At 44.0% G+C, this 15,184-nt stretch overlaps 1 protein-coding gene across 1 annotated transcript in view; it reads left to right on the forward strand.

The window, feature by feature from the left end:
- The first annotated feature begins 1,828 nt into the window (after positions 1-1,828).
- Positions 1,829-15,184, forward strand: part of adisspb (adipose secreted signaling protein b) — a 148,450-nt gene continuing 135,094 nt past the window's right edge. The window contains exon 1 of the mRNA XM_087991706.1: positions 1,829-2,001. Within this exon, the coding sequence (XP_087847832.1) occupies positions 1,929-2,001 (73 nt within the window). The 5' untranslated portion in view covers positions 1,829-1,928. The remainder of the gene's footprint in view (positions 2,002-15,184) is intronic.

The following is a 15,184-nucleotide window of genomic DNA, read 5'->3' on the forward strand; positions in this document are numbered from 1 at the left end:
TTTAAAAATGCCAACACCCAAGTTATTTTCATCAATGACTACGCAGATATGAACATGTTAATTCAAGAAGGGTGCCATACACTGAAAATAGCCTGGTTGCAAGGGCAAAAAATCTAGTACAGGGAAGTATGTGATTTAAAAAAAAAATCATTCATGGGATGAGGACGTTGCAGTGTACACCAGTATTTATTGCCTGTCCCTAATTGTCCAGAAGGCAGTTAAGAATCAAACACATTGCTGTGGGTTCTGGAGTCACATGCAGGCCAGTCCAAGTAGGGATGGTAGTTTCCTTCCTTAAAGGACATTAGTGAACCAGAGAGGTTTTTCCAACAATGGTTTCATGGTTATCATTAGATTCTTTAATTCCAGATTTTTATTGAATTCAAATTCTGCCATCTGCCAAGTTGGGATTTGAACCAGGTTCCCCAGAATATGAGAGTTAACGTTTTGGATGGGGTGACCATCCCCAGTTCTAAGGAAGGGTCACTGGATCCAAAACCTTACTTCTGATTTCTCTTCACAGACGTTGCCAGACTTGCTGAGCTTTTTCAAGCAATTTGTGTTTTTGTTACTGATAGACAAACTCGCAGTTCATTCAGTTTCCCCAGAACATTACCTGGGTCTCTGGATTAACAGTCCAGATCATCACCTCCCCATTCTTAACTTGTTCTTACGATACATCAGACAATAATCAGGACCTGAGAGCAATCATAGAGTTTTAAATTCATACAGCATGGAAACAGACCTTTTTATCCAAAATGTCCATGCTGATCAGATATCCTAAATTAGGAGAAAGTGAGGACTGCAGATGCTGGAGAACAGAGCCGAAAATGTGTTGCTGGAAAAGTGCAGCAGGTCAGGCAGAAGCCCTTCCTGAAGAAGGGTTCATGCCCAAAACGTCGATTCTCCTGCTCCTTGGATGCTGCCTGACCTGCTGCGCTTTTCCAGCAACACATTTTCAGCTCAGATATCCTAAGTTAATCTAGTTAAAAATCACACAACACCAGGTTATAGTCAAACAGGTTTAATTGGAAGCTCTAGCTTCTGGAGTTCTGCTCCTTCATCAGGTGGTCAATGAAGGAGCCTGATGAAGGAGTGACACTCCAACAGTTAGTGCTTCCAATCAAACCTGTTTGACTATAACCTGGTGTTGTGTGATTTTTAACTTTGTACACCCCAGTCCAACACCGGCATCTCCAAATCATAATTAATCTGGTCCTGTTTGCCAGCACTTGGCCCATATCCCTTAAAACCCTTCCTATTCATATACCCATCCAGATGCCTTTTAAATGTTGTAATTGTGCCAGCCTCCATCACTTCCTCTGGCAGCTCATCCACACACCCACCGCCCTCTGTGTGAAAAGGTTACCCCTTAGGTCCCTTTTAAGTCTTTCCCCTCTCACCTAAAACCCATGCCCTCTTGTTCTAGACTCCCCCAACCCAGGGGAAAATACCTTGTCTATTGACCTTGTCTGTGCCCCTCATAAAGTTCAGGGAAAACAACCCCAGCCTATTCAGCTTCTCACTGTAGCTCAAACCCTCCGACCGAGGCAACAAACCTGAAAATCCTCCCTGAACCCTTTCAAGTTTCACAACACCCTTCATTCAAATTGTCATTTTAAAAAATTGGGTTGGTGTAAATAGCTAGTTGGGGGAGGGGTGGGGTGGGGTGCATTGAAAGGGGCTGGTGCCACGGGAGAAAGCAACAAGGCAGCAGCGTGTAGTTCATAGTAAAGGCGCTAAGACCCAGAGGGAGCATCTGCAGCTGTTATAAACTGGGAGCGACCTGTAGAGGGTATTGAGAGACTGTAGTCAGAGCGAGAGCGTGTGTTTGGTGCTGTGCAGTGTGTGCTGCTGTTGTAACTCCAGCTCCAGTCCTCCAGTCCCAGGCAAGCTGCTGCCCTAACGAACCTCATGGCCACATACTGATGACCAGGAACTCCCAGTTGCACACAGAGGATTGTAGCAGCAGCAGGAATTTAATGGATTCGTCTCGGAAGGGTGAGTGCTGTGTGTTGGAGCTCTCTCTCTCTCTCTGTGTGTGTGACAGTGCGGAGAGAGGAAGCACTCACATGCCTTATATTCGCAGGACTGTGTTACTGCTGGCGTATTTTACAAAGGGCGTTTCTTTGTATCCAGAAATAATCAGGATATTTCCCAACAGATTGTATTTTTTTTGTTTCGGTTGCTGAGTGCTTTTCTTTGGAGGGGAAGCGAGAGACAGATCTAATATTAAGCAGCACATCGAAACGTCCCAAAGCGCTGCACAGCCAGTGAGATACTTTTTGGGTTGCAGTCAGTGTGGTGAGTGCAGGAAACATAAGTTGCATATTGCAAACATAGCAGTCTGGATGGTGGCTGGTTAATGGTGAGGTGGGGGGTGACTGAAGGGTATGCATGGGTCAGGACTTTGAAATGGCACAGCAGCAATGTTTTTAAACACTGTGCCTTTGGCACTGTAGCACCCTGTCAGTACTGCAGCTGGAGTGCCAACCCACATTGGGAGATATAGAACATAGAACATAGAACATAGAAGAATACAGCGCAGTACAGGCCCTTGGGCCCTCGATGTTGTGCCGATCCAAGCCCACCTAAACTACACTAACCCACTATCCTCCATATACCTATCCAATGCCCTCTTAAATGCCCATAAAGAGGGAGAGTCCACCACTGTTACTGGCAGGGCATTCCATGAACTAACGACTCGCTGAGTGAAGAACCTACCCCTAACATCAGTCCTATATCTACTCCCCCTTAATTTAAAGCTATGCCCCCTTGTAATACCCGACTCAATACGCGGGAAAAGGTTCATACTGTCGACCCTATCTAACCCCCTAATCATCTTGTACACCTCAATCAAGTCACCCCTAAACCTTCTTTTCTCTAGTGAAAACAGCCCCAAGTGCCTCAGTCTTTCCTCATACGATTTTCCTTCCATACCAGGCAACATCCTGGTAAACCTCCTCTGCACCCGTTCCAATGCCTCCACATCCTTCCTATAGTATGGCGACCAAAACTGCACACAATATTCCAGATGCGGCCGTACCAGAGTCTTATACAACTGCATCATGACCTCAGGACTCCGGAACTCAATTCCTCTACCAATAAAAGCCAGTACGCCATATGCCTTCCTCACCGCACTATTTACCTGGGTGGCAACTTTCAGAGATCTGTGTACATGGACACCAAGATCCCTCTGTTCATCCACACTACCAAGTATCCGACCATTAGCCCAGTACCCCATCTTTTTGTTATTCTTCCCAAAGTGAATCACCTCGCACTTAGCTACATTGAATTCCATCTGCCACCTTTCTGCCCAGCTCTGCAGCTTCTCTATATCCTGCTGTAACCTGCCACATGCTTCCTCACTGTCAACAACTCCTCCGACTTTCGTATCATCCGCAAACTTGCTCACCCAACCTTCTAACCCCTCTTCCAGGTCATTTATAAAAATGACAAACAGCAATGGTCCCAAAACAGATCCTTGCGGAACACCGCTAGTGACGGCACTCCATGAAGAAACTTTGCCATCAACTACTACCCTCTGTCTTCTTCCATCCAGCCAATTCCTAATCCAAACCTCCAACTCACCCTCAATGCCATATCTCCGTATTTTCTGCAGTAGCCTACCATGGGGAACCTTATCAAACGCCTTACTAAAATCCATATATACCACATCTACCGCTTTCCCCTCATCAACCTCCTTCGTCACCTTTTCAAAGAATTCAATAAGGTTTGTGAGGCACGACTTGCCCTTCACAAAACCATGCTGACTATCCTTGATCACATTATTCCTATCTAGATGTGCATAAATCCTATCCCTTACAATTCTCTCTAAGACTTTGCCCACAACAGAAGTGAGACTCACCGGCCTATAGTTACTAGGGCTATCCCTACTCCCCTTTTTGAACAAGGGAACCACATTTGCTATCCTCCAGTCTTCTGGGACTACTCCTGTAGACAAAGAGGACATAAAAATCAAGGCCAATGGCTCTGCAATCTCCTCCCTTGCTTCCCAGAGAATCCTAGGATAAATGCCATCAGGCCCAGGGGACTTATCTATTTTCACCTTTTCCAGGATTTCCAACACCTCTTCTCTACATACCTCAAAGCCATCCATTCTACTTATTTGTGACTCAGTATTCACATCGACAACAATGTCCTGTTCCTGAGTGAATACTGACGAAAAGTATTCATTTAGTGTCTCCCCAATCTCTTCCGCCTCCACACGCAACTTCCCCCTACTATCCTTGACTGGACCTATTCCTACCCTAGTCATTCTTTTATTCCTAACATACCTATAGAAAGCCTTAGGGTTTTCCCTAATCCTATCTACTAAGGACCTTTCATGTCCCCTCCTTGCTGCTTTTAGCTCTCTCTTCAGGTCCTTCCTGGCCAACCTATAACTCTCAATCGCCCCAATTGAACCTTCACGTCTCATCTTGAGATAGGCCGCCCTCTTCCATTTAACAAGGGATTCCAATTCCTTATTAAACCACGGCTCCCTCGCACGACCCTTTCCTACCTGCCTGACCGGTACATAATTATCAAGGACACTCAATAGTTGCCCCTTGAACAAGTTCCACATATCATTTACACTCTTGCCTTGGAGTCTACTTTTCCAAGCCACACATCCTAAGTCATGCCTCACCGCATCATAATTTCCCTTACCCCAGCTGTAATTCTTGCCCTGTAGTACACACTTATCCCTCTCCATCACGAGTGTAAAAATCACCGAATTATGGTCACTATCCCCAAAGTGCTCACCTACCTCTAATTCTAACACCTGGCCTGGTTCGTTACCCAGAACCAAATCCAGTATGGCCTCACCTCTTGTTGGCCTGTCTACATATTGTGTCAGGAAACTCTCCTGCACACATTGAACAAACACTGACCCATCTAACGAACTTGAGCTATAGCTTTCCCAATCAATATCAGGAAAGTTAAAGTCCCCCATAACAACCACCCTATTACTGTCACTCATCTCCTGAATCACCTTCCCAATCCTTTCTTCAATGATTCTAGGACTATTAGGAGGCCTGTAAAAGACTCCTAACAGGGTGACCTCGCCTTTCCTATTCCTAACCTCAGCCCAAACTACCTCAGATGGCAAGTCCTCATCCATCGTCCTTTCCACCGCTGTAATACTATCTTTGACAAGCAATGCCACACCTCCCCCTCTTTTACCCCCACCTCTAAACCTACTAAAACATTTAAATCCCGGAACCTGCAACAGCCAATCCTGTCCCTGTTCTAGCCATGTCTCCGTAATAGCCACAACATCGAAGTCCCAGGTACCAACCAACGCTGCAAGTTCACCTACCTTATTTCGTATACTTCTTGCATTGAAGTATACACACTTCAAGCCACTTCCCTGTTTACAGGCACCCTCCTTGGAAATTGATGCCATGTTCCTCACCTCCCTACACTCCAGGCCCTGCACCCTGAAGCTACAATCTGGGTTCCCATGCCCCTGCCGAGTTAGTTTAAACCCCCCCCAAGAGCACTAGCAAACCTCCCCCCAATGGATTGGAGTTAGTGCCCAAGGTTGCAGCTGGCACTGTTGGAGGTGCCAGCAGATGGCATTACTTGCACCTTTGGGAGATTCTGATGTGGGAGATTCTGTTGTGTAGTGTTGAAAGTAAGGGGTGACCCTGTTGATGTTTCATTGTGATTTCTTGGGGGAGTGTGGCCATTGCAGGGCATTGAACATGAGCAGGGGTCCCTTTGTAAGAAGACCCCTTGTGTATCTGTGTGGCTGATTGCCTTAAAGGCATCAGGCTGTGCTAGGCCCAGCCTAACAATGATTGTAAACTGCAGGGAGCTGTGATCTTGCTCATGGCCTGTATTTCTGACTGTGAGGGATATGGGGATAGTGCTGGAAAGTGAAGTTAAGGTAGAACGTCATCTGTGAGGAATATAGGGATAGGGCGGGAAAGTGGATGTGAGGAATATCGAATCACCACAATACGATTGAGGAGCTGACTAGCCTACTTCTGTTCCTATGTCTTATGGGCTTATAATATTGTTGAATGGTGGATCAGACTTAAGGGGTTGAATGGCCTATTGCTGCTCCTATTTTTTTTTTTTTACCCATGTGTTTACTTATAACAACATGGTAAAACAAGTTATTCAGTCATGTGACCCGTAGTGGGATCTTGTTGTTTGCATGTTGTGCTTGCTATGTTACCACAGCAAGCTCCTCTTCAGAAATCCTTCCATCAGTTGCAGAGATTCAGACCAAGCGGAGGTTGTTAAAGAATCAGTTGCTTCTATCGGGAGTCCCTTTGATGTCCAGGGTCTGGTGCTGTGGCTGAATGGGGTGAGAGGGGAGTGGGCCAGACGGCCTCTGCTATTTCTCTAGCTAACTAACCATCGGCCCCACGGATCTGGCATCATCTGTGGAGATAAAAACCCAGGGTGACGTTTTGAGGCCAATCTGACTTTTTGTTTTGGAACTTTTTTTCGTTGAGGTGTCTGAGGCAGTGGTTCACCAGAGACTGATACTGAGTGAACCCGAGCCTAGGCTGTAACTACCTACTTGATCAACTTTGATGAAATCTGAGGCCTTTCTCTCTCAGATGTTACAGCGAGGCACTATCTCTGAGCCTTGTGGGACACAAAACCTCAAGGGCTAAAAGTATTTCAGAGGGCAGTTCAGAGTCAACCACATTGCTGTGGATCTGGAGTCACATGTAGCCCAGACCAGATAAAGATGATAGATTTCCTTCCCTAAAGGACATTCGTGAACCACATGTATAATCACAGTACTCTGATTACCATTAGACTAGTTTTTTGATTTCAGATATTTTTTGATTATTGTAAAGGCTATCACAATGATAATTGTCATGTTCACCACTACTGAAACTATTTGTATATTCCAGAATTATTAATTGAAAGGCTGGGGCCTTTTAATGCTTGTGGGAAGTGGGAAATAGTCTGAAGCAGATGAGGCGATCGCAAGTTTTTTTTTGAGGGATGAGGCACTAGATATATCAGAAGACATGCTTTGAGCCTTTATTTTAAGATGAAGGCATTGTCAGTGGAGATGTACATTAGAAGATTAGGATGCACAAGGAGGAATAATTGTAGTTCTGCAGATTAGTGTAAACAGCAACAGCTTTGATTTGTGTAATGCCTTTAAGGCAAAAGCATATCTCAACGTATTCCCAAGAATGTTACAAAGTGGAGGGGAGGTGATGGCCTATTAATCCGGAGATCCAGACAATGACCTGGGGACCTGGATTCAAATCCTGTCACGGCAGATGGTGGAATTCTTTGAAAATCTGGAATTAAGCAAAAAGTGAAACCATTGTCAGGAAAAAGCCATCTGGTTCACTAATGCCCTTTAGGGAAGGAAACTGCAATCCTTGCCCAGTCTGGCCTACATGTGACTCCAGACCCACAGCAATGTGGTTGACTCTTAAATGCCCTCTGGAGAATTGGGGATGGGGCAATAAATGCTGGCCTACCCAACAATACACAGTACAAGGTTGTTACTGGGACTGGAGGGTTTGAGTTATAAGGAGATGCTGGCTATTTTAAAAATAATTGACAGAGTGGCATACGGAGATTTAGAACTCTCAGGAGGATACAGTGGATTGAAACTCTGCCATTGTGATGCCCATCTTAAAGAAGGGAGGGAGACAGAAAGCAGGAAACTATAGGCCAGTTAGCCTGACGTTTGCCCTTGGCGGAACATGCTGGAGCCTGTTTGTAAGGAAGAAATAGCAGGACATTTGGAAATACATTCAAACTGAGTCAGCATGATTTTGTGAAGGGAGATCATGTTTGATGAATTTGCTACACATTTTTGAAGGGGAACCTGTAGATGTAGTGTATTTGGATTTCCCAAAGGTATTTCCTAAAAAGGTAAAACACAAAATGGTTCAGTGTACAAGTTGGTCCCTGTGTTATGATGGGATATACTGGCATTGCAGGCATTTAAAATTGATTCACCAGGCTGATTTGATTTGACTTATTGTAGTCATATATGTACTAACAGTGAAAAGTTCTGTTTTGTGAGTAGTACAGGCAGATCATAATAAACTAGGACATACAGATCATAAGGTGCTTAGACAGAGCAAGGCATACAAGGTTACAGCTGCATAGGAGGTGCACAAAGCAAGATCAACGTTAGTAAGATCAACTTTATTTAAAGTTAGAGAGTCCATTCATCAGTCTAATAATAGCAGGGATCTCCTGGGATGAAGAGGTTCACTTGTCAAGAATGACTTGATACAACTTTGAGAGGGCTTGATAGGGAAGATATTTCCACTAATGAGGCCTTCTCTAAACAAGGGATGTAGCTACAGAATAAGGAGACAATCATTTAAAACTGAAATGTAAAAGTATTTCTTGTTTGTGGGTTGGAAATGTTCGGAATTCTCAACCCAAGAGAGTTGTGCAGGCTATGTCTCTGCAAATATTGAGAGAAGTGATTGATAAAATTGTGAAATATTGAGGAGTTGAGGGCTCGGGCAAACAGGAAGGATATTATTAAATTAGAGAAGGTGTGGAAAAGATATACAGTGCAAAGATGTTACTGGGATAGATGAGTGAGTTATAAGGAGAGGCTGGGACATCTTTCACTGAAATGTTAGGAAGTTGAGGGGTGAGGTTTGGAAAATCATGAGGGCTATAGATCAAGTGAATGGCAGGTGTCTTTTCCCTAGAGTGGGGGATTTTAAGACTAGAGGGCACCTTTTTAAAGTGAGAGGGCAAAGACTTAAAAGGGACCTGAGGGGTAACTTTTTCACACAGAGGGTGGTTTGCATGTGGAATGAACTGCCAGAGGAAGTGATAGATGCAGATACAGTTACAACAATTAAAAATCATTTGGACAGGTATGTGAATAGGAAAGGTTTAGAGGGAGAAAGGCTAAACACAGGCAAATGGGAAACTTGGTTAGTATGAACAAGTTGGACCGAAGAGTCTCACAACACAGAAACATCTAGAATGGCAGGGTGGATACAAGGGGCTGAATGATCTATTCCTTCTCCATAATTCTGTATGTTCATATTAGGTCAGGTGATCAAACCCTTGCTTCTGAGAGAAGTTTTGTTTGTGAGGAGGTGAGACAGTGGGGAATAGGTTGAGGGATGGAATTTCCAGAGCTGGATATTGAACAGCCAGCCTTATAACAGGGGAAGATGGAGGTTGAGAAGTTCATTGAGCATATTGGAGCTTCTTGATGAGAGAAAGATCATCGATGACTTTGATTAGTGTTACCTGTTCCTTTTATGCCCTCCTTCTGTCTCTGCCTCTCACACTTCTACTAATCCATCTCATTCTCTTACTCTCTCTATTCTCTCTCTCTCTCTCTCTCTCTCTCTCTCTCTCTCTCTCTCTCGCGTTCTTTCTCTCTTTCCTTTTTTGTGTGCACTTTTTATCGTGTACTTTTTTTTTTCACTCGTTCTTTTTTTCTTGCTCTCTTTTTGCGGTGTGTGTCTCTGTGTCTCTCTTTCTGATAGCTCGTTTGACAATTTGACAGATGGGAAGGGCAGATGCTGGGATAGGACAAACTATTTGATCAACTATTATTGGCAGTCAGTGTGCAGCCCTTGGGGAGTGATGTAATGGTTGCTGTTACCTCCAAGAGGGAGCCAGCTGGTGCTCTGTAACACTGAGGCAGGGGTCCATGCCAATGCGGAGTACCTGCTCATACACTTCAGAGCAGTGTTTGAACCCTGGCATCCATGCAGTTCCAGCTTACAGTGAGTTAAGCTTGCTCTGCATGTTCTTGTACCTTTTTGTGGTTACCTTTCTATTGTGCATTCTTGAATGTCACTTGGAGCTCCACACAGACAGCTCCTGCAGTTTGCAAAGCAAAATCCTGCTTTTAAAATCCTGAAATAACCTTTTTGTCTGTAAGGCTGCACTGCAGATTTCTGCTTCATTCCCTTACTGCTTCCTCACAGGACTCCGTCAACATCAGGTTCCCAGTCATGAGAGCCCACCCTGTTGAAAACCCATGATGGCGAGTTGATTTTTAAGGCGTTGAAGAGACGAGGAACTGGAATGAGGAGCAATGGAAAGATGCAGACTCTTGTACCGAGACAGAAAGAATCTGTTGCCAAATGTCTTGCAGCAACTTCTAAAAGAAAACAGATTGTGTTAAGTGTGTTCCACAGTGTGCGGCTGTGCTTGGGTTATGTTACCAGATTAGAAATGAGGAGTTAGATTCCCCCCACCCTGCCACAGCTTGATCCCTTTGAAATCGATTCAAGGAGGAATTGATTAAAACAACTTCAACGTGATTTTGAAAGGTTGCTGGTTTTCTCTAAGGTTTGCAAGCTCTCTCACCCTTACCCGGTTTGTGCCACCACTTCTAGTTACTAGCCACTGGTGGCTCGTGGTTGAGTACGTTTGCTGGCACCAATCCCCTTCTTGAGTTGAGTCTGAAAGGATTCTGTTATCTGTTGTCAAGGATAGGCCATACATGTCTAACATAATATGGTGTAACCTGTTGAATGATGGGTACAATTAACACAGCCAAAGGAAGGTGTATTGCATCCTCATTAGGACCTCATGCAGGACTAGCTGTTTTTCCACTGAAGGGCATTTAAAGAAGACCACCCAGGGCAATTAGAGATTGCTGCAAATACACTCATATTGCCTTGAACAATTGAAATAAAACCTAGGGCGTCATCGGATTGGGTGGAGTAACTACTACTTCTCTATTTAACTCTTTCAGAGCCTTACACCACAATCAGGTCCTCTAAATTGCCTTACTCCTGTAACCTACATGATTGACTCTTGCCTACCCTATGAAGAGGCTCAGGAGGTGGCCTGGAATCTCCAAAGATGGAAGGTAACTTCCAGGACATTGCTTGGTACAAGCACAACAAAATATAGCAGATATCGGCAATTTGAAATCAAAACAGGAAGTGGTGGAAAAATGCATTAGATCTGGAAGCATCTGTGAGGAGAAAAGCAGAACTACTGACTTAAGTCCTGTATGACTCTTCTTCAGAAGGTCATCTGTCTTGTCTCGATTGTTTGATTTGATTTGTTGTTGTCACATGTACCAAGATACTGTGGAAAAAAATGTTGTTTAACATGTTATGCAGGCAGATCATACCATACAATGCATCAGGATAGCTTAACAGTCTGTAGGATACAGTGTGACAGCTGCAGAGAAGGTGGAGAGAGAGAGATCAGAATTAATGGGAGAGGTTCGTTTAAAAGCCTGATAACTGTTCTTGAGTCTATTGGTACATGTATTCAAACTTCTACCTGACAGAAGAGGGTGGAAGAAAGTATAATCAGAGTGGGAGGGGTCTTTGATGTGAGTTGGTTTTCTGAAGCAGTGAGAAGTGCAGGTGGAGTCAGTGGATGGAAGGCTGGTTTGTGTGATGGACTGAGCTGTGTTCGCGACTCTGTAGTTTCTTACGGTCTTAGGAAGAGCAGTTGCCATACCACACTGTGCATCCGGATAGGATGCTCTCAATGGTGTATCTATAAAATTTAGAAGGAGTGGTTGTGGACATGCTGAATTTTCTTAGCCTCCTGAGGAAGTAAAGATGTTGTTGTGCTTTCTTGATCATTTTGTCAATGTGGGTGGACCAGGACAGATCATCGCTCCCAGGAACTTGATGCTCTTGACCATCTCCACCACAGCACCATTGATGCAGACCATGCCCTCCACTCCACCTGAAGTCAGTAACCAACTCCTTCATTTTGCGGACATTGATCGAGAGATTGTTGTCTTTACACCATACTGCTAAACACTCAGTCTCTTTCCTGTACTCTATCTCGTTGTTATTTGAGTTCCACCTAATAATGGTAGTGTTGTCAGTAAACGTGTAAATGGAGTTGGGGCAGAATTTGGCTACTCTGGGCAACCTTAAAGCAAAATCATTAAGGCATTGAAGACGAAAATTCTATCTTTTATTAGTGTTTCTGTATACTGCGGAGAGAAGGACTGAAAAATGAGTTTATTTTTGCTTTCTACTTAATGTAGGAAGGTAGTGTTGTGTAGTTGGTGGGTCGAGTCATTGAGATGTACAGCACGGAAACAGACCTGTGGTCCAACTCGTCCATGCTGACCAGATGTTCCAACCTAATCTAGTCCCATTTGCCAGCACTTGGCCCATATCCTTCAAAAATCTTCCTGTTCATATACCCATTCAGATGCCATTTAAATATTGCTATTATACCAGCTTCCACCACTTCCTCTGGTAGCTCATTTCATACACGTACCACCCTCTGTGTGAAAAGTTGCCCCTTAGGTCCCTTATATATATTTCCCCTCTGACTCTAAACTTATGCCCTCTAGTTCTGGACTCCCCCACCCCAGGGAAAAGATTTTGTCTATTTACCCTATCCATGCCCGTCATGATTTTATAAACCTCTATAAGGTCACCCCTCAGCCTCCGATGCTCCAGGCAAAACAGCCCCAGCCTATTCAGCCACTCCTCTTAGCTCAAATCTTCCAACCCTGGCAACATCCTTATAAACCCCTCTGGTACTCCAGAGCTTGAGTGTAACTGCAAAACCGTGCACTTGTTAAAGCTTTTCCTCCTGAATCCATTACATAATTCGCAAGATATAAATAATTCAAGGGCAAAGCCAGCATTTATACTGCATGAGGGAAGAGGGATTCTTTGGTCAGAAAGTGGGCTCCAAATACTGCTGGTGTTGTCATGGAGAATGCCTCTATTAACGATGATTGACAATCAACTGCCAGGGTTTGTCTGAGTTTGAAAGCAGACAGGTTAACTCTGGTTTAGTAGGTTCGTATCCTGCGAAATGAACCAGTGACTGGATGTCAGGAATTTTGTAGGTGGAGCAGGTGCAGAATGTGTCTAGAAATCAAAAAGACTGCAGATGCTGGAAATCGGAAACGAAAGTAGAAATTGCTCGCAAAGTTCAGCAAGGTCTGGCAGCATCTGTGGAGAGAAATCCTGTAATGCTGCAGCCCATGATATGTAGATGCATCCACAGTGTTGTTAGGAAGGACGTTTCACAACATTGACCCAATGACCCTAAAGGAATGGTGATATACTGCCAAATCTGGGTAGTGAGTGCTTGGAGGGGAATTTGCAGGTCATGATGTTCTGATGTATCTGCTGTCTTCCAAGATGGTGGTGGTTGTGGGGTTTGGAAACTGCTTTCCAAGGAGCTGTGGTGAATATCTGCAGTGCATCTTGTGCAAGGTACTCACTGCTATCATGGTGTCGGTAGAGGGATGGAATGTTGAAAATTGTGGACGGGGTGCCAATCACGTGGGCTACCTTGTGTCGAGTTTGTTGAGTTTTGGTGGAGCTGCTCTCAACCAGGCAAGTGAAATTCCGTCACACTTCCAATTTGTGTTGAGTGAGCTTTGTGGAGTCAGGAGCTGAGTTATGTGCTGAAGAGTTCCCAACTTCTAACTTGTGCTTATAGCCACAATCATATGGCTGATCCACTTCAGCCTGTGGGTCGTATTCCCACTGCTGGGTGCAGATAGGATTTCACTTTGACATCAACAAAATTGCAATTCATGGTATGGATCCAATCTTGTAATACCTGAAATGTCATGTGATAGTACTGTGGTTTTAAGAGGTGTATTATGTCCTGGTGTTTTTCTTTGAAGAAAGGTTGAGACAGAGGTGAAGAGTGGTCTTCTCTAAAGCCAATAAATTAAACAGCCTGTGAGACGTTGGATTTTTTAAAAAATGCTGGAACAATAGAAGCAGCCTGAATGGATGAGGTCAAGCTCCCCCAGAACCATGATTTTTAGTTTTAGTTTTCTGCAGTTGCTAGAGACTTGAAGCTGGATGTGGAAGCTCTTACTCCTCCTTACAACTAAAAGCTGGGGGTTCTCTTCTTGCTGCTAGTATTGGATGTGAGATAGACACCCCCTTGGCACAGGCAAATTCAGTAAAATAGACTGTTACTATATTGAAACAGTCAATTTGTAATTTATTATATCAATTATTTTGTTTCTCATTTTAATTGTTACAGTTAAACCAACTTTTTTTTCCCTTTAAGTTTGGCGACACGGTGGCTCAGTGGTTAGCAGCAGAGTCCCAGGTTCGATTCCAGCCTCCGGTGTGGAGTTTGTACATTCTCCCCATGTCTGCATGGGTTTCCTCCGGGTGCTCCGGTTTCCTCCCACAGTCCAAAGATGTGCAGGTTAGGTGAATTGGCCGTGCTAAATTGCCCATAGTGTTAACTGCATTAGTCAGAGGGAAATGGGTCTGGGTGGGTTACTGTTCAGAGGGTCGGTGTGGACTTGTTGGGCTGAAGGGCCTGTTTCCACACTGTAGGGAATCTAATCTAATCTAAATTTGTCTGTATTTTAGCTTTAAGCAATAGTTTGACGAATAAAACTGATCTGGAACGCAATGCCTTACACTTACCTTTTTAAAATAAGAAAGAAATTAGGGTCTAGACAATCTTCTTAATATATTTTGAGGGAGTTTGGTCTGGTTCATAACAGTTAAGATGCAACTCCTGTTGTGATTAGATTAAACCTTCACTATATGTAGCAGGTATCCTATGCTGTTTTTTTTACCCCATGTCAAAAATCAGTTCTATATTTGAGCAAGATTAATTAATTGGGAATACAAAGGCTAAATTTAGAGTTGGTGAAATCATTCTATAATGAGATTGATCCCTGTGGACCAAGAATCGATAGGTCAAACAGACTGAACGAAGCTCACTACGTCCTTGGATTCCAACTCTGAGCTGCCGACTGTTTGTTTTTTTTGTTGTTGTGTCAGTTTTCTCTTGAGCACAATGTCCCTGCTTACTGCCACTGAGTTCCAAGGAAGTACTCAAGGCCATGTGAGTGCGGAACTATGACTCTGATCCCTGGCATCAACAGGTCGGATTGTAAACCACGGTTGGATTCAGATGAGGAATTGTGATGGGTGAGACGTATTCTGTTTTTGCTTCTGTCCTTTTGGCTGGTGATGAAAGAGTCCACTGCACAATATTGAGCAGAACCAAATTGCTCTCCCTCAAGTCCAGATCAACATTTAGCCTTCTGCAAGCATCACAAACAGGACAGGTTATTCGGATAGTAGCGCACTGATATTTGTGGAATGTTTCACAGTGAGAGCAGGTTACTGAAGAGCTATCCACCAATGAGCAGTGTCAGTTCAGTCATGGCACCCCAGTTGTTGGTTCCCATGGTCTGATGGAACTTGTGACGTTGTTATATTATCAAATAGAACTAAGGTGCAAGATAGAG

The sequence above is a fragment of the Chiloscyllium plagiosum genome, unplaced genomic scaffold (genome assembly GCF_037043375.1).
Source record: "Chiloscyllium plagiosum isolate Xiang-an unplaced genomic scaffold, Cpla_swu_hap1 HiC_scaffold_1, whole genome shotgun sequence".
Lineage (NCBI taxonomy): Eukaryota > Metazoa > Chordata > Chondrichthyes > Orectolobiformes > Hemiscylliidae > Chiloscyllium > Chiloscyllium plagiosum.